General features: G+C 43.3%; 1 protein-coding gene across 4 annotated transcripts in view; it reads right to left on the reverse strand.

Moving 5' to 3' along the window:
- The window catches only part of PPP2R2C (protein phosphatase 2 regulatory subunit Bgamma), a 1229805-nt gene that overhangs the window by 475802 nt on the left and 733612 nt on the right, over positions 1-20391 (reverse strand). Inside the window, exon 2 of one of the 4 annotated variants that reach the window (XM_069631989.1) lies at positions 3864-3961. The exons of the other annotated variants lie outside the window; for them this stretch is intronic. Within the exon in view, the coding sequence (XP_069488090.1) occupies positions 3864-3873 (10 nt within the window). The 5' untranslated portion in view covers positions 3874-3961. The remainder of the gene's footprint in view (positions 1-3863; positions 3962-20391) is intronic. 4 annotated transcript variants of the gene reach the window in all.

A 20391-nucleotide genomic window follows, 5' to 3' on the forward strand; every position in this document is an offset into this window, starting at 1 on the left:
ACAAGCACCCAACACCATTCTCACTCATAACACAAGCATACACGCATCCATACACTTTGTTAAATGAAAAATACATTACCATAAACGTACCTTCTGCAGGGGCCTGTGCGTGGGTGCTGAAATGTCCTGCTCCAGGCTGCTCTGTCCGTATGTGCGATTAGGAGCAGGAGTTCCCCCTCGCACACACATCCAATGAGCTATGCAAGGCTGGCGAAGCGAAGCGCCCCCAGCCTTGCATGGCTCAGTGAGCATGTGCGGCTGGGGAACTGAACTGTCAAATTGAAACAGTGTTTCCCTTTGACAGTTCAGCCAGCCCAGACGCCTCCCTCAGCTGGAAAAAGCAGCTGAGGGGGTGCTCAGTTTTTCACTGGGCTGGCTCCTCCATAATAGGTGAGGGGGCCACTGGGCGTACGCCCCCTCACCCATTATGGATGAGCCACCAGACTCGGACTGGCCTATAGGGCAAGAGGGCAATGCCTGTACCAAAAATGCAAAATTCTAGTGTAGGTCAGTGAAAATGGGCCACTTTTTTGGCCAATGTGAGCCAGTTTGATGAGTTACGTCACAATTTGCTTACATTTTACCCCAAAAAAAAACCTTGGGTACTATTCAAACAGTCTGTCACTAAAGAAATGATTATCCCTTTGCAACTGCGAACCACTTTTCATTGGTGCATGAGACAGTTTTATGGTCCGGTCTGACCATGTGAGCCGCCCCAGCCCATTTCCTCCAATCTAAAAAAAAATGTATTCCGTTTTTTACATTTCATGCTGGGATCTCGCGCCCCCCTGGGCTGTGGCCACACCCCCCCGGGGAATCACGCCCACAGTTTGAAGACCTCCGGTATAGACCATGCTTAGGCCTGACTTAGACGTGACTAGCCAGTAATTTTCCTTGCCTCTTCCGCCTCAAGTGTCTTTTCAATAGATGTCCAGGTCCAAAAATACCCATCCCTATTTGTCATTACACAAATGTCTTCCTCCCTCCCGTGTCCTGGGTAGAATTCTGGGTAGCAGACCCATCCCAGAAAGAGTCCCAGATCCAGATCCAAGCAGACCCAAATCAGATAGGATTGGAAAAAGGAAAACAGTAGAATGGGCCTTGTCACTAGTTTGGCGGTAAATCCGTTGAAATTAGCAACCCACCCATTTAATGTTACCACCACTTGTTGCATTCAATTTATTACAGGATTACAGGGGATGGAAGTTGGGGCGGAAACGGTTGAGTTAGTCCCAATTTTTGGAGTACATTAGACTCCACAGGGATGTGTATGGATTTACGGTGGTAAATCTTCAGCGATAAATCACTGCTTTTTGGAGGGAAAGTGGCTGGAAAAAGACAGTAATGGAATTACAGCCGCTTTATATCGGCACTGCCAAACTCGTAAGGAGGCCTAATGTTCTCTTTAAGATACAATGACAGTGATGGGCACAGACCTGCAGGGCATCAGGCAACGCTTGCGATGGCCCGAAGTCACCATTCACCCAACAGGCCTTTACATTGAAGGCTTAGCTTCACTTCCTCGACTGTGTCGAGTGACTCAAAGTGGCCAGTGCACTGCTTCTCAGTAGGTCTGCTAATGCATGTGTGCAACACATGGTACACATATGCAACACCTTGACTGTGCTTCCATATGAAAGCAGTTGCTGCCAGCATGGATCCATGGCGTGGGATGGGGAACACACAGTCCATGCGCATTCTGAGCACAGGTAAAGTGCATTACGGTAGAAAGAGGACTATCAGTCCTGGCCAGAAGCATGAGTGCAACATGGTGGCAGGAGAAGGACATGAACTCATAGTCAGACCATAAAATTGAAAAATATTCAAGCTTCTCCTACAAGGCAAAAAACGGAGCCTACTGGAGTAATGTAACTGAATGTAAGTAATTCCTTGCAATGTTGACAGATTCTTGGTGGTGTACGCGTGCTTGTGATCGGGGGCAGCAGTATCATGGGAATCAGAAGCAGAAAAGGTTATTACACCACGCAAAAATACTAATGGTTAGCCTGTTGCACAAACCAGTTTTTTGCCTAGTGTTAACAGAAAGAAAGCAAGGCCGGTTGCACAGCCAGAAAGCCTGAAATTGAAACAGCATGGCACATCCGATTGAATAACATCTCTGCTACTCAATGACAGTATGCAACACGCCATACGACATTTGCAGAAGGCTCTGAATGCTTCTAGAAAGGTCTATGAAGTTTGATATTGGACGCATCCTCATGAGCTTAAGGCAGGGTCTGAAATATGCGGATCCCCAGATAATTTGGACTACAACTCCCATGATCCCTCACCATTGATTATGCTGGATAAGGCTGAAGGAAGTTCTACTCCAAAAGAATTGGAGAGCCAAAGGTTGCAGACCCCTGCCTTAAGGACTGGGTGGAGGGTGTGTCTCTAGACAAAACTCAGTGGATCTCTTACCTTCTTGACTGCATTCTCTGAAGACACCCATGGCTTAACTTTAAGTGGGGAAAGGATATACTGTTCTTGACTCCACTTCCTCCCCGACCCCCACCACAGAGTTAGCATGACAGCGAGGCCTACATGTCAATCCTCTGGTTAAAAGACTGTGCGCTCCTCTCCAGGCTATTTTTCCTGTTCGCCTTCTTCCGTGATGCCTGTGCACACAGTCAGCACCAACAAGCAGGATATTGCAGAAAAGGCTGCTCAAGCAGCTGCAGACCTGGGATAGGAAATTCTGTGGGGATCCCCGATAAAGTTGACCGAAATGCCCGTTACGCTCCATGAAAAATGCCCATAACTTATCGCCGTTTTTCAAAAACAAATACAATTTTGATCACAACTATGTTGCTAGCCTTCTTTTTCTCTGACCTACATAATTGTCTACATGTATGTACTTTTTTCATTTTTAAGTCTTGCAGTCTTTTTTGTAGAATATTAAATAGATACCAGCTCGAGGGCACACTTACATGCCCCTTATGGAAAGTTGACATGCTGTTCTACAATCCTTCAGAGAAATTAGCAATAAAGCATAAATACCCTGAACAATGTTAGATATTCAGGGTACTTTCAGGGGTGTCCAGTGATAAAGTCACCTGGGAAAAGGCCACCAGAAGGCGACATTTCCCAGAAAATGCACCCTCATTAAAATCAAACACTTTACCCACATTTTCTACGATTGGAGTTTATAATTTAAAAGCATAACCCCACCTACAATATTTGGGGAAATTATTTTAAGGCTCAGGGAAAAGTCGCCTACCTGCTGACTTTTTCCAGGTGACATTATCACTTGGAACCCTTTCAGGGCACTTTCAACACATGCACAGACAATTATCGCAGGGCGACCTATGCCAGGTGACTACAAGGTCAATATTACAAGCTTTATCCAAAGGATTACAACACTGACAGAACTCAGGAGGCTCTGGTGGTAGATAGAAATCGCCACCCCTTGTGGCGGCAGCATCCCCAGTGCTCCCTCCCTTAGTCCTATCAGCTATGCTAGATGGAAGGCGTGTGTGACCGCGAGAGGCAGTATAGATGCACTACAACCATTAAGGACAGAAACCTATATATATTAAGACTTCTGGCCAATATGGTCAGGTAAACACAGGAAAAAAATGTGTTGGATCTAACAGACTCCGAGCATGACCATTTCACATTTTTATCAAAAACACTCCCTGGCAGCGCGCGCCTCCTTTAATATGCAACATTGCAAATAGAAGAGAATGATTGCTAAAATGAATGAGGGGAATAATCAATGTGGGTCATAGACTTGTGTTTTATTTTTTTATTTACATTACTCATACACAGATCAGAGGAGATAAGCATATCCTTCATGCAAGAGAAAGGGTACAGTGGCATGCACGTATGGCTAATTAAGAGTGAAGTGGGCAGCCACTCACCACAGTTCATAATTCAGCCGCAGAATAGTCAGTGAGTTGATTTCCCATGGAGTCCAGAATGGAGAAGGAAACTGCCCTCAGCCGCGATTCTTTCATGCCTAAATTATAAGATGGAAAGTTTCTTACCATCTTTCCCTATATTTCTCTCAATGCTCTCCAATTCCCACCACATCCACCAATCTCTATATCCTACTCCAAAGGTTTGCCACATTTTTTTCTGATAAGATCCAAATGATTAGAACATCCCTCTGTTCTTCCGCCCCACTCACTCGTTCTACTTTTTCAGCACCTCTGCCTCGTCTACTTTGTTCAATCACACCTCCTTCCCAGCCACCTCGACCCTTTGAATGCGACCCTATTCTCATGGCTGTTTACGCTTTGTGTGCTTCATCTGACAGCATCTTCCATCATATCTACAAAGCTCTGCACCCATCCATACAAAAAATCTTCAGTCACAAAGTGAACCTTTTCCTATAATCTGCCCTCAGACACATGTTCGTTCTCAGTAGAGGGGCTTCCACACTCCTTTGTAACTTTGTAAAACTTGGGGTTTCACCCTAAGTAACCCAGGGGAATCTAGACGTGGCCCCCTTGCTCACTGTGTCTTAGAGAGGTTCAGCTTCACCTAACTGATGAAGCCAGACTCGGCCGAAACATGTGTCTGGGGTTGCTGATGGTGCTCTTGTTCAGAGGAGAATTGCCTAGCATTTCGGTGCTGGACTACCCTTGTTAGTGGGATATGGATTATATGCAAACTGATATTTCTCCTCTGTGAATAGTGCAGTGAGCTAAAACGTGGTTATAGATCCTCCTGGGTGGAAGGAATTCCATAGAACAGGGTATTTGATCCATGTTCATTCTCATTAGAGGGGTTCCCACACTCCTTAGCAACTTTGTAAAACTTGGGGTTTCACCCTAGGCAACCCTGGGTAATACAGAAATGGACCCCTTACTCACTGTGTCTTTGAGAGGCTCAGCTTCACCTCACTGATGAGGCGCCACTAAGCTGAAACACGTGTATGGGGTTGCTGATGGTACTCTTGTTCAGAGGAGTATTGCCTAGAATTTCAGTTCTGTAATGCCCTTGTGAGTGGGACAAAGACTAATATACAAAATTGATATTTCTCCTCTGTGAAGGGTGCAGTGAGCTAAATCGTGGTTGTAGACCCTCCTGAGTGGAAGAAATTCCATAGAACAGGATATTTGACCCAAGTTCGTTCTCAGTAGAGGGGCTTCCACACTTTGTGACTTTTTTTCTGATAAGATCCAAATGATTAGACCATCCATCTGTTCTTCCGCCCCACTCACCCCTTCTACTTTCTCAGCACCTCTGCCTCGTCTACTTTGTTCAATCACACCTCCTTCCCACCCACCTCGACCCTTTGAATGCGACCCTATTCTCATGGCTGTTTACGCTTTGTGTGCTCCATCTGACAGCATCTTCGATCATATCCACAAAGCTCTGCACCCATCCATACTAAAAAGCTTAAGTCAGAAAGTGAAGCTCTTCCTATAATCTGCCCTCTTTCACTTCGGCCCTCTTTCACTTCGGCATCAAGGCAGCAAATGCTGTTCCATGCCTCAACAACATCTCTGCAGACCTGAGGTTGCCACCCTGTCTTACTCAACCCCTTTCTATCAAAATCCCTTCGAAGAATAGCATTTATTTATTTCACCTGAAACCTCATTTGATTTAACGTCTGCATATGCTCTAATACCTATTCTCAAAAAAGAAACCATCAAAGATCACCATACCCAGTCACCCAAACCTGATCTCACCCACCAATCCCCTTGCCACAATCTCTATTATTTTCTACTCCACCAACGCATCCACACTTTCAACCAGGTTAAACAGTACTCCTGAATCCTGTGGTCAATCTTGGCATTATCACACATGCACCCCCCTGGATTTTACCTCATGGCCCACCCTTACGTCCTCAACTTATGGTCATCCACTAGCTCGGTCTCGAAACCCCCTTGACATTGGAGCACTAAAATGTAATATGCCTGTCCCATTGCACTCATCCTTAGGATCATTATATCCTTGGCTTTGAATCTTCATTACCCCACCACCTTCGCAATCCCACTACAAACAGAAATTGGCCCTCCTACACCTGCTACTGGTGGGCACCCATTTCCTTAAGCTCAACCCGACAAAGGCAGAGATAGTGAATTTTCTATTCTCATCACCTACCAAGTCCATCTAACTCTATTCTATTTCTTCCCTCATGCAGCCCTTTACTACCCTTGTGCCTCCACGTTGGAAATGCTCAGTCTAGCTGCCATCATTGCCAACACAAGCAAACTTGCTTGACCTCTACAAAGAAATTCCCACCTCAACACAAGCAAAACACTAATTAACTCAATAGTTCTCAGTACACTTCATTAACTTAGAACTAGTGTCCACTTAAAAAACCATGAACATCACCACCAACTTTCTTCCACATCCCAAACTCCCCCATCAATTTATCGACACAAAGCTGCATGGCTCATAGCTCAACACCTTTCTCTGCCAGGTTCTTGACGCTGATGTGCATATCTATTGATGGCCTTGCCACCTTTCTGGCCAAGTCGGCTACCTGCTATATCACGGCCAGTGTCTCGATGTTTTAATGACCATGTGCTCTCATTTTAGTTCCTTGCCTCCAGCCAAGTGAATGCACTCTCCTTGGAGAAGATTACATCCATAATCAACCTGACACATGGACCTTTAGACAGGATATTATTGTACACCTTCTTCGGATGGAAGCCTAGGCGATCACTACCGCACCCCACAGAGTCCCCTGCCCGCCCCCTCTTAAGGGATTTGACCCTGGCCACTGTTACCATGATGTCAATGTCATGTCCCCACACCAACCGCCTCACCCACAGGCTTCATGTTCTCAGGCCCTGACATGATCTAAAGCACTGCTTACATTTCAGGTTTTTTTTATTACGTAAGTACAACATTTGTAAATTGTCATATTTAATTAGTAAATAAACACACATATACATAGAAGTGTATGAGGAACGTGTTGGTAGTTTTGTATATGCAGAAAAGTATTGTAGATTCAGAGATGTATTTTCTGTCATGATTTTCTCATTTACAACCAATCCCGCTCTAGTTCAATTATTGCAATTTTATACGTGACTGTGCAATACCTCAAAATGTGATTTTTTTTCTTTTTTTGTGGTGGCACGGAGCGTCAGTCCATGCCAGCGTTGGGACAATGACTCAAAATATCCATGTTTCGGAACACGGAGGAGAACAATTCCAACATGCTATTATGATTTGGCGAGTCAAAACCCCTCAAAAGTAAGAGTTGATAAGTATTGGAATACAACCCCCCTCTTCAGGAACAGCACGAAACCCCATAAAACCAGTACTGCACTGTAAAATATTTGATACCACTTGATAATAACTTCTATTGTATTGTTTATAACCCTGCATCGCCAATGGTAGAAAAATGTATTTCTTCTCTTCGGTTTGTGAATTGAATAACAACCCCTGTTTAACAAATTCACCTCATTTAACAGTAACAGATACCGGTGTAGCCTCTAGCCTAGAGAACAATCAAATTCAAGCTAAATTGCAGTATTGTGGTCAAGTACATCCAACCATGGTGAAGCTATTGACTGCCTTTTCTACTGGGCCCACTTAGGTCAATGCAAGTGATACCTGGTTCATATGGCTGCATTAGAAATCATGCCAAATCTATGGCTTAAAAGAATATGACCGGTTGTGAAATTGTTACACGTGTCTCGCGACTTAAGCGCTCGCCTCGGATATGGGGACAGCCTGCAGTTTGCACGTAAGAATCCCATGGCATGGAAGACTCAATCCTGCATCCTTCCGAGGTTGATGAATGGAAATCCATTCCATTGGCTAATAACTACTGTTATTACACAGCTTAGACAATTGAGTACTCTGACATCTGGCACCAAGTAAAAACACAGCCAAATTTGTGACTTTGGTATTGGTGAATCATGGCTGCTGTCGGTGTGAGATTTCACACCCTGATCTGTAAACAGCACACAATATTGCTTACACTACTCTCAACGCGGCTTTAGACAGCACCCAACAAGGCTTTATGGGCATCAAGGCCATTCTCCACCTGGTCCAGTCTTTGCACCTGTGACTAGTATATATGTGGGTGTTTCTATTTGTTCGTATACCGTTTTTGAGTAATGATCATAAAATACCACTTTAAGGAATGTGTTACTGGTTGCAAAAAAGGTCTAATTTAAGCTCTCTAGGAGACGAGGTAGGATCCTGCAGCTTTTTCATTGATGTTAAAGCAACGGTCAGAAATAGTCAAGTTCATATTCAAACATCAACCATTCCCAAGACCCTGGGTCCCAAGCGGGAGGAAGGAGAATGGAGACTGGGAAAATGCGTTGCATGACTGCAGATGCGCAGAACATGCCAAATACGGGGAACCAGATATGTCGGGTATTTCATATATTGTGGGGAATTTATCATGCTTGTCAAACCCTCCATTGATGGAATGAAATGAGGCAATGGTATTACCCAAATTGATCATTTACAAATGATCGTATGGTAAATCTGGCAGAATTCGGTCAGTACCATTCGATCATTTGTAAACAATCAATTTGGGTAATCACTACCAAACCTGGGAAGCGGAGGTTGCAGGGGTGTCCCCCGCTCCCTATGTTTGGTAGTGATAGCTTTTGGTGGTAGCGGGGTGTCCCCCGCTTCTGGAGGTTTGGAGGCAGGGGACGGGAAGAAAAAAAAAAGCATACCCTGCGGCATCAGATCTGACCTGCGTAGGAGGGATGGATCCGACGCCGCAGGGTTAGAAGCAGAAGGTGAAAAGGTAAGTAGGCAGTGGGTGAGGGAGTGTATGGGGTGGGTGTATTTTTTTTAGTTTGGGCGGATTTGGCTGCGGCAAAATTGGCTTTGCCGTTGAATTGACCACGGTCAATTTGGCCGCGAACAATTGTGCCAGAGCCAAACCGAATACATCCAAGGCAATCACACATCACAGAAGCTTAATCAGATAAAGAAATGACAAGCAACCTGACTAGCAACAGGAGTAATGACTGGGCTCACTCCGCACATATCCACCCCTGCACCCAGACAGTGACAAGTGAGAGAGGGAGGCTAGCTACACCTAACAACTTAAAAGCATATAAGCAGTAGTTTATTTGTGCCTACACCTCTTTGCGCCAAATTTCTGATGTAAATGAATAAAAGTACGTAGTCAAGTTTCTTCAAGTATATTTTCTTAATTTATTTGATATATCTTCTGCCCACATGGATGACACGTGTTTCGGCGTTTCATTGGCGCCTTTTTCAAATCCGGGCTGAATGCAAGCGTAACATGTAATAAAACAAAACACAAAATATAACATATGAAATAGCATTTGAGCATATTTTGTAACACATTTAGTAGTTAGAATAGTGACTTAGGCTGTGTAGTGTATCCCTTTAGCATTCTCAAATTGCATGAACACCTAAAAGTGCAGCACCTCTTAGTTACCTCAAATGGTTAAAAATAAATCCATTACAGTGACTATGTTAGTTTTTTAAAATTAAATTTGTGCAATCCGAAAAAGAAGTAAGTATGGGATGGCATGGACCTAACAATTTTTGGCTGTCAGAAAAGCATGTAAATTTGTTTTCTTACCCTTATTGAATGTAGTGCGAATCTCCCTTTCCTTATTTCCGGGAATTAGTTTTTAGTTGAAGTGTATCACGGTAGTTCCAGGGTTAAATCCCACCTAGAACAAATTTGGTTGTTCTATTATGCTAACATTAGCCTTTTAACCTTCTATCGGATTGATTCTTTATGCATGATTCCCTGGCATATATTTAGACACATTTTAAACTCTAGTAAGCATGACTAGTAACATCTTTCTCATTGCATTTATGTAAAAAGTGCTATTCATATTTGCAATCCTCCAATCGCATTTACATATCCTTGGTCTCATGCATTCTGTTACTCTAGCGGTCACTAGGAATTACTTTTTCAGTTACAATGACTGGTAACCGATTTGCTCCCCATTTGTGTTTACCAAAACACCCTTTCGCGTGAGTTTGAAATCCCAACCAAAATATATTTTGTTTATGCCACTCGGCATCAAGCGTGCTGAATTCTACATTGAGCATGCTTGTAGCGGTGGTCTTTCCACCCCTTAAAAGCGCTTACCTACAAAATTCTCTTGCTCATTCCTCAAGCATCGGGGGTCCTGTTTTGGTTCTGGCAAATCCTTGTTCATAAAGAGTTACAGATTGCTAGTCCCTCTTTCCTTTTGTTCATTTACAAAATTCGGCGGCCATACTTTGGGCTGAGTTTTAGTACGTAAGTCTTTGATGTTTAAAATGATCTGTTGCATTTGTGTTTAGTGTAACATTGATTTGAATTTAAACTTCCGTATTTATCTTGCGCGGCTGATCTGTTACTTATTATTATGTCCAAATTTACAAAAATTAAAGTTAAAGGAGTAACTAATTTTTCACTATGTTTATTAGTATTTCCCCCCCCCCCGCAATCTCTTTATATTATGTATACCTAAGACAGTTTCCTGTTGGGAATGGTGCATTATGGTAACTTTAGTTTTCTTCATTGACCATTATTTTCTCACTATATTTTATTAGCATTCTTTTCACAATTTCAGAATGGTGCATTGTGGTACCTGTGGTTTGATGTAAATTTCGCCTCTCTCATCTGTTTAACTTTCATCTGATTAGCGGTTTCGCCCATATAGGATCTCCCCATGTGTATATCTAAAACATATGATTTAACAGTGCACATTCTTTTCACAATTTCAGAATAGTGCATTGTGGTACCTGTGGTTTGATGTTAATTTCGCCTCTCTCATCTGTTTAACTTTCATCTGATTAGCGGTTTCGCCCATATATAGGATCTCCCCATGTATATATCTGAAGCATATGTTTTAACATTGCAGTATTCAATAATATTTTTCTCTGCTACTTCTACAGCATCACAAATTCAGACAATGAAATGATTCACTTTTTGTGATGCTGGAGAAGTAGCAGAGAAATAGCAGAAACAAAACCAAAAAAATGATAATATACAGGACTCTTGTTATGAATATTGCAAATGTTTTCATTAATTACAAAAATGTTTTTTTCCTGTTTTCTATTTTGTTCAATTATAATTTGTTGCATAGAAAAATATTATTGAATACTGCAATGTTAAAACATATGCTTCAGATATACACATGGGGAGATCCTATATATGGGCGAAACCGCTAATCAGATGAAAGTTAAACAGATGAGAGAGGCGAAATTAACATCAAACCACAGGTACCACAATGCACTATTCTGAAATTGTGAAAAGAATGTGCACTGTTAAATCATATGTTTTAGATATACACATGGGGAGATCCTATATGGGCGAAACCGATAATCAGATGAAAGTTAAACAGATGAGAGAGGCGAAATTTACATCAAACCACAGGTACCACAATGCACCATTCTGAAATTGTGAAAAGAATGCTAATAAAATATAGTGAGAAAATAATGGTCAATGAAGAAAACTAAAGTTACCATAATGCACCATTCCCAACAGGAAACTGTCTTAGGTATACATAATATAAAGAGATTGCGGGGGGGAAGGGAAAAAAATACTAATAAACATAGGGAAAAATTAGTTACTCCTTTAACTTTAATTTTTGTAAATTTGGACATAATAATAAGTAACAGATCAGCCGCGCAAGATAAATACGGAAGTTTAAATTCAAATCAATGTTACACTAAACACAAATGCAACAGATCATTTTAAACATCAAAAAGGAAAAAAGGACTTACGTACTAAAACTCAGCCCAAAGTATGGCCGCCGAATTTTGTAAATGAACAAAAGGAAAGAGGGACTAGCAATCTAACTCTTTATGAACAAGGATTTGCCAGAACCAAAACAGGACCCCCGATGCTTGAGGCATGAGCAAGAGAATTTTGTAGGTAAGCGCTTTTAAGGGGTGGAAAGACCACCGCTACAAGCATGCTCAATGTAGAATTCAGCACGCTTGATGCCGAGTGGCATAAACAAAATATATTTTAGTTGGGATTTCAAACTCACGCGAAAGGGTGTTTTGGTAAACACAAATGGGGAGCAAATCGGTTACCAGTCATTGTAACTGAAAAAGTAATTCCTAGTGACCGCTAGAGTAACAGAATGCATGAGACCAAGGATATGTAATGTGATTGGAGGATTGCAAATATGAATAGCACTTTTTACATAAATGCAATGAGAAAGATGTTACTAGTCATGCTTACTAGAGTTTAAAATGTGTCTAAATATATGCCAGGGAATCATGCATAAAGAATCAATCCCATAGAAGGTTAAAAGGCGAATGTTAGCATAATAGAACAACCAAATTTGTTCTAGGTGGGATTTAACCCTGGAACTATTGTGATACACTTCAACTAAAAACTAATTCCCGGAAAGAAGGAAAGGGAGATTCGCACTACATTCAATAAGGGTAAGAAAACAAATTTACATGCTTTTCTGACAGCCAAAAATTGTTAGGTCCATGCCATCCCATACTTACTTCTTTTTCGGATTGCACAAATTTAATTTTAAAAAACTAACATAGTCACTGTAATGGATTTATTTTTAACCATTTGAGGTAACTAAGAGGTGCTGCACTTTTAGGTGTTCATGCAATTTGAGAATGCTAAAGGGATACACTACACAGCCTAAGTCACTATTCTAACTACTAAATGTGTTACAAAATATGCTAAAATGCTATTTCATATGTTATATTTTGTGTTTTGTTTTATTACATGTTACGCTTGCATTCAGCCCGGATTTGAAAAAGGCGCCAATGAAACGCCGAAACACGTGTCATCCATGTGGGCAGAACATATATCAAATAAATTAAGAAAATATACTTGAAGAAACTTGACTACGTACTTTTATTCATTTACATCAGAAATTTGGCGCAAAGAGGTGTAGGCACAAACAAACTACTGCTTACTTTACAAACGGCGCTGAGGGACTCTATGTCTCCGTGTTGACCTACATCCTTGCGACACAAGAATAAAATAATAAAATAAGAAAACCATTGCCAACCTTAATAGCACTAACATACGGGTCGCGAGAGTACACCTTATGAGATCCCCACTCAAGAAGTTCCTCACTCAGTAGATTAAAAGCATATAAGGCCAGATTCTCCAAAGAAAAAAGTGAAAAATCACAGATACGCAACAAAGGTTCGATTCTCAAAACTCCTCAATTGCAGCGCCCCAATTGCGGCAAAGAAAGGTGAAGCCCAATTCCCAAAGGGCAGCTGAATGAACGCATCCTAAATACACTCATTCCGATGCCCTTCCCCGTTGCCCCTTTGTACAAATAAAGGGGCTTTTAGGAGCATTTAAAAGCGCATCCCGGATTCACAAACGGCATGTGCTTCTAAATGCACAGAAATTAGGGGCTTCCCACCTGTGCCAATTCATGCCAGGGTCATTTCTGACCACGTCATGATTTTTTTAAAACTGGGGCAGCTGCGATTTATACCCCGGCTGTCACACTAGCATTTCCATCCCCAAAAAGGTGATGGAAATGCTTTCTCTTTTTGCGAGCTCTTTCGGGAAATGGACACCCAGCAGCAACATGCTTGTTGGGAGCCTGTCATTCATTAGTGCCAGGAGCGCACGCCCGACACTATTGTAAGCACGGGGTCTGGTCCGTGCATCTCTGCGCCACTGTCCAGTTCCTCCTGAAATGCACAGGTCACCCGAGAGAATCAGGTGATCTGCGCGTTTCAGCAATGAGCAGCTTCTTGGTTCATTTGCACACAATTTTGAGAATCAGGTCACAAAGGCGCAACAAATGTGCCATAGATAAATGTGCACGATTCAGGGCTATGCATCTCAGATTTCCAAAAACACAAAGTTAATGTGACTTTGTAATGTTTGCATTGCAACAATTGGCCGGGGGGAGCCAGATTAGCTCCTGGTCGCTCTGTGTGTCAAGCTCAACAGGCTTTCCTGGGCTAAATAGCTCCCATCTCCAGCAATTTAGAACCTTGCGTTGTTCTGTGCAGAGTGGAGTCTCTGAAAGTTATCCCCGGCAGTACCCTCCGAAGCTCAGACATGTACTTTGTCCTTGAGTATGTTCAGCCACCTGCACATGTTGTGTGCACCATGTTTGTGTATGTTGCTCAACGGCTGTGCTCCTGGTTGGGGGCAGACACGGATTACCCATTATGGGCTTCTAGAGACACTGCGTGTTTATGTGTTACCGGGTGCACTGGCCTTCTCTGCTCCATCCTTTCCTCCACATGTTCATAGCATGTATTTCTCACTTTCCTATGCGCTCACCTTCCTCTCACTCATTTACTTTCCTCCAGTTGACCATCACAGCATGCCATTTCACTGACATGTGTGTGTTCTGATACTACGCTGGTGCTGACTTTGCATGGCAAGAAATGTGATGTAACAGTCTGGAATGGGGTGACTGTGTGCAGGCATATTGTGGTAGTGGGTTGCAAAGTTTCTTGTGGGGATGTGCAGGCCTCATAACAGAACAGTACATTCCGACTGGCATGATATTGCTTTACCCACCATGCTCGTGTGCAGCTGTGTCAGGTCCACTGATGCCACCTACTGCCACTATGTTGATAATGCCCGCACCTGCCTCTTCTGCATGGATAGGGTGTTTTTATGCTGCTGGACAGACACCTGTGCTACTGGCAAGAGCGTTCTGTTCTGCCAGCTCCGGCTTTGTTCGCTGCTTGAGCTCGCCCCATGTTTTCGACACTTCTTTTGCAGTCCTCAGTGCCACTCCCAAGGCATTCGCATTGCTTCGCGTTTGTCCCAAAGAGCCTCATTATGGCGGGCTTGCCTTTTGCCCTTGTTTTAAAGGGTTGCCTTATGGTCTACCGTATAGGTTATCATGACATCCAGCTGATCCAGGGTAACCTTTGGCGCACTGCGTCCTTTGTCGCCTTCTTGGCCACCGTCAGTTTTGGTGGATTTCATGTCAGGGGTCTGGATGTAGCTGGATGGATGGAGGTGGATGTACATTCAGAGGTCTGGATGTAGCTGGATGGAGGTGGATGTACATTCAGGTGTCCTGGCGGTGTTCAATTGCTTCTTCCTGCTCTGCAGCACTTTCTGCGGTGAGTTGCGCACAGTTTATGCACCAATGACGTGATGTGAATGTTCCTGGTGCGGCATCAATTATTCTTCCCTACTTTTGAGTGCATCTAATAAATGCCCTTCGGGCAGGTGGATCCAGTCTATTGTGCTACTTTTTCCACATCGGTGCGCCAAGCACATTTTTTGGTGTCATTTTTGTGAATTTGTGCAGTGCAATAAAATGTGCAATCTTTGCATTATTTTGCAGTTATTCTTTTTCAAATCTGGCCCATAAATTATACAATTTCTCATTAATGAGCACTAAAGCGATTTTAAGTGGGAGGAAAAAGAAAGATAATGGCAGCTGTTGTGCGGGTGTTCCTGAATATCACTGGTGCGTAGGTTCAGAAACCCTTCTGAAGAAGGGACCCGGGCTATCCTCCCAAATTTGCCCCCAACTGTCATTGGCGTATGAAACCGAGCAGCAAAGATGCACCCCTCGGAGAAGTGGAGACTGGTGTAAAGTGCAGATCACACACACACACACACACACAAGTCAAAGATGTCTGTAGTGTAAACGTAAAATATTAATAATGTATTTAGGAATATTAATGTGCATTAAGTCGAGAACAAATGCAAAGTTAGTACCACAAAAATATATATGCTGTGACGATTCTAGGGTATTCGTCTCTTCTCCTGAAGGGGTAGCCACCCCCTTTGAGGCTAGGAAGGCGAGTCTGCTAAGCCAGGGGGTTTCGGCAAATGGGACCTCACTGGAGTAACTCCCCTCTTGGGGACAAGGACTCCCATTCTGATAAGGAACACTCTTCCAGAGAACATGATCTGCCTAGATGGGAGTTCGAAAAACTGTTGTTACTTTTGAGTACTTCTGTTATGAATCCACCAGGGAGTGACTTTTCCTGAATCTCTTTGGCTTCAGATAATGTGGGATCTCGCCTGAATTCCAATGTCAAAGTGGAAAGGCGTATCCCGTTGGTTTCAGATGATGTACAAAAGCCCAAGAGAATCTCTGAATCAGTGAGAGAGAACCTTACGCAGGGGAGGACGTCTGGCGTAGGTACGTCCTCAAGTGGAGAGCGCAGTGGAGCCGATGGAAACAAGAGGCAGCCGGAGAGTGAGAGAACACCCGAGGAGAATGACAGAAGCCTGGTGTAGCAACTAGTGGAGCAACCTCTGTAGGGACGGAATCACAGACACTTGGTGGCATGACCACAAAAAGGAAGCTGCGGTGGACCCGGGGCCCATTAAACAATGATGAGACCAGTTGAGTCTGGCGGCATGAAACCTCCCAACATGTGCAGAGCCTACCAAAGTGAACAGATGCTGACAGCGAGTTGGTGATATACTCGAGAAAACAGAGAACTAGAGAAGCCAAAGTCACCATATCTCAAGACCAAGCCCTGTCAACCAGCCTAACCCAAGAGAAGGTACCCGGGTTGTTAAGGAAAGGGGGAGGCAACTGGGACTGAATGAACTGTATGAAACAAGTAACAAGTAATGGTCTCGGGAGGATAGCTCAGGGGCAACGTGCGTGCCTAGGAAGCAAAATGACACCGAGCACCACAGGTTCGATCCCCGAGTATGCGCTTAAAAACCTCTGGGTACTAAGCGTGTTATAAATAACCTATCATATCATATCATAATACTGATTATGGGAACTTGAGAAACCCAAAATATATATTGGGAGACACCAAGAGAGTTGTTGAATATAATGGTTCACAAGTGCTGGCTGTGCTCTTTGAGAGACATTGAGAAACCAATTAAAATGAGTGTGAACACTGGTTACGGGAGCCTGGAAAACCCACAGTATATGCCTTTAGAGAGGCCACAAGAGTTGTTGTGTCAATCGATCAAAGATTGTCAAGAACACCCTTACAGAGACAGTGTGAAACTTAACAAATCTGGAGGATTGAAAGTGAAAAAGGAAAGACTAAAAGATAGAAACTCAAAATAAAAAGATTGTAACATGGGAACAAGAAGCATCCAGAACACCAACGCAGCGAAACCTCTTAACCTATATCAAGAGCTACAGAGTCTTATAAGAGATAATCAAAGAAACAGGAGAAACCTTCTTTATTGACTTTTACCCACTTTTCAGGGGGCTACAAGAACTTTGTTTTCATGGAAAAACCCTGAGAAGAAGCCAGGAAGTTCGGCTAAAGGGAAGTTACCAGAAGCTGAACATTCTGGTGTTATTTGATTATTAGTTATAGTTGTAGGACCAGTTAGCATTAGGTTTCGGGCAGAGGACATTTTCTTCCCTAGTTCGATAGGGAGAGTTAAGCCTCCTCTAAGTCGACACCAGGAACACGTTAAATTAACCAAAGTGATATACACTGTAATCCCCAGGGATACTTTTACAGTTTAAAGTGCAGAAGGAAAACGTGTTTAGACACGTATTGATGCTTTAAAAATATAAAGCACACACTCAGAGGTCTGCCTATTGTTTAAGAGGATTTGCTCCTGAATCAAAGAGTATGATAAGTAAAGAGTTACTTAACATATTTGAGGAGTATTACACATATCCTCCCATAGGATTCAGGTGGGCTAAGGGGAGTAATCAGAGTGTGTTTAAGGAAGAAAGGGTGCCCACCTATCTTGGGAGAAAGAGAGACCCTACACAGGATTCCTGCAGTCAGGTGTCACCACTTAACACGAGACACAGGGTGACGGCGGGTAAGAACTTTACACCCTACAGAGATATACACAAGGTGCTAGGGGGGGGAGCAAAAAGGAAGTATGCAAGCAAGCAAACAAGGCACAAGGGTCTTGTGTGCAGAGTTGAGGTCAGATCCCAGGATTAGGCCCATGGAGTTGTGATTTCGGCCTCCTATTGAGGTTACACAGTCATAGAACAGACATGCAGCTGGACTTTGGGATCCCAATGAAGGCTCCCTCTCCATGGTGTCCCCTGTTGCTGGAGAAGGGTAGAAGATGTAAGTGGTTGTGCGCAGTCTCCGGATGACCCAGCAACGGTCTACAGGTGACACTGGAGAAAAACACACTCTGCTAATTCAGTCTGGTGGCAAAGAGCGGCCCAGAGCAATGAGATAAGATGCCCAAGTTTGCATATTTGTGAGTTTCTGTTCCAGCGTCGTTTCACCTGTTTGGTGTAACATCACTCTAGTTATATGTTGATGTTCATTTGTTCATATCGTTCACATATCATTCACAGTCTCATATTTAACAGGTAATGGACGAAAAGGCAGATAAAATGATCCGCCCAGTTATGGTCCACTGGGGAAGCCGGGATTAGAACCTCGGTCTGTGTGTTCCAACATCAGCAATGTTGTTGCTGGGCTACATCTCCCCTCTCCAATGATTTAGCATCAATGTAAAGCGTCTAATGGGGTTCCATTGTTTTCTTCTATTTTTCCATGGATTCCCCCTTCTGCTCACGTTTGGCAGATAAGCAACTCCCATATTTGTCAACAGCTTGAACAAATTATTTCAAAGAGCTGTTGTGGATGCATGTTTTAGAAACCAGACCTTCTGTTTCCAGAGTTTGCCACTTACATAATATTCCTCTTCTTTCCTCTCCTTCCTTCACCATTCCCTCCTCCCTCGCTCATATCTCCTCTGCTCCCTTTTTCCTTCACCTCCCACGTGCATGTGGTCTGTCGGATGATGCAAATGGGAAGGTGGACATGTGCCCGGGTAGTCTATGGATGGGTGTGATACCCTTTCTATGTTAATTTTAAGGGTGGGTGAAGGGTGTCTAGGTGCATATAAGAGGTGGATGGGGAATCCCTGAGTTTGGTAGTGTTGGACATGTGCCTATGAGGTGTGGTTACAAGATGAGCCTATCCCTATTTGGGGATGGTAGTGGATGGCTAATGTTTCTGGGGTAGGTGGTGTAGAGTGGACTTCTGTTTGGGAGTTGCTATGAAGTTATTTTGCAGAGAGGATCATGTGCACGAATTGATGAATTATGGGGATGTGCCTGTGAGTGTTTGGCTATACATGCAAGGAAAGAGGGTGGTCATAGCCAGATGCCTCGCCACACAATGTTTGAATTGGCCGATCTTTGATTATTGCTATTCTTTCATGAGACAATTATGGCTAATCCAGTATGAAGATCTTTATTAATATAATACAAAATCAATATTGCCCATCCCCTGGCTTCTCATTGTTTTGATCATCATGGCAAATTCCACTATCTGCTCATTACTATTGATATCTTTGCTTTATGGTCATTATTGCTAATCACCTGCCTTCTTTAACCATTGCTGATTTGTTATCTGATGGTCAATATTGCAATTTTCACTGAATGGCCATTATTACTAACCACATCTGATGGCCACCCCTATCATTATTCTCTGATGGCATTATTGCTCTATGAGGGGCAGTGATACAGGTCTTATTAGCCAAAGCACTTGAGCAAGCTTTGATTTACCTTTGGGATCACCATAAAGCATTTATATATATACTAGCAAAAGTACCCGGGTTTTGTAGGCAGACATGTTAACACTCATCAATTGTTGAAAATCAATTCCGATTCGCTTATCGCTTGATGTGTTTTGCATCCGGAAGTAAACTGCACTGGGAATGGGAGCGTGTGGCTGGCTTACATATCCCGGAGCAGAGGTTGGGGATAGACAGAGTCGGTGTGCTGCTGCATACTGGGACCTTCTGTGCTCTCTCCCCACACGTCGCCCCACCCTGGCATGGTGCACCTTGTTGCGGTGCAAATATATCATAATCCATGCATCCTAGGGCCTTGAAACGTGGGACCGCGAGTTTTGTTCCTCGTCTCTGGACAGGGCCTTCTACGACCACATTGATGTTTCGCCGATTTCAGGCAACCATCTCATGCGTGAAGGTGCTGAATACCAGGGAAAGAGGTGGGGTGTCTAAACGTCATGTAGCCAGTAATGTCTGGAAGATCTTAACAGCTAACTCTGCACATTTTGGGTCCAGATTGGTGAAACAGTGTGGAATTCTATCAGGAACAACGCTTCACCAAGCCACAAACCCACAAACACATTTTTACTTTCATTAATATAGATATATGTACATTGGGGGTACAATGATCACGTTACTAGACGGACATACAAGTCACTCAACCCTTCAGTTGTCCACATGCACACCAAACCATTTGTTTACTTGCCAAGAGTCAATTATTACACACTAGTAGCAACAGCATATTTTCCTTCTGGTCCAAACACGAGGCTTGACACATACAAGCAAACCATCTCTTCCCTAAGGGATCATACCTCTGCATCCTCTCCTTCCCCCGCACCAGAATGTCCACATCCGCAGTGGAGCGATAGCTGCCTGGCTATTTTAATCCCTCAAGTCACCTGCCAGTCCTGCAGACCCGCAAACTCTTCTACCAAACCAAACATTCCATACACATTATGGATTGTGGCAAAATGTTTCCCATATTTTGACAAAGTATGTCACTGAATAAGCAGCATCACTATCTTAAAGCAGTTTGAGGCTGTTTCTCCTAC

This window comes from Ambystoma mexicanum, chromosome 6q (assembly GCF_040938575.1).
Source record: "Ambystoma mexicanum isolate Mex_15411 chromosome 6q, UKY_AmexF1_1, whole genome shotgun sequence".
NCBI classification, from domain to species: Eukaryota; Metazoa; Chordata; class Amphibia; order Caudata; family Ambystomatidae; genus Ambystoma; species Ambystoma mexicanum.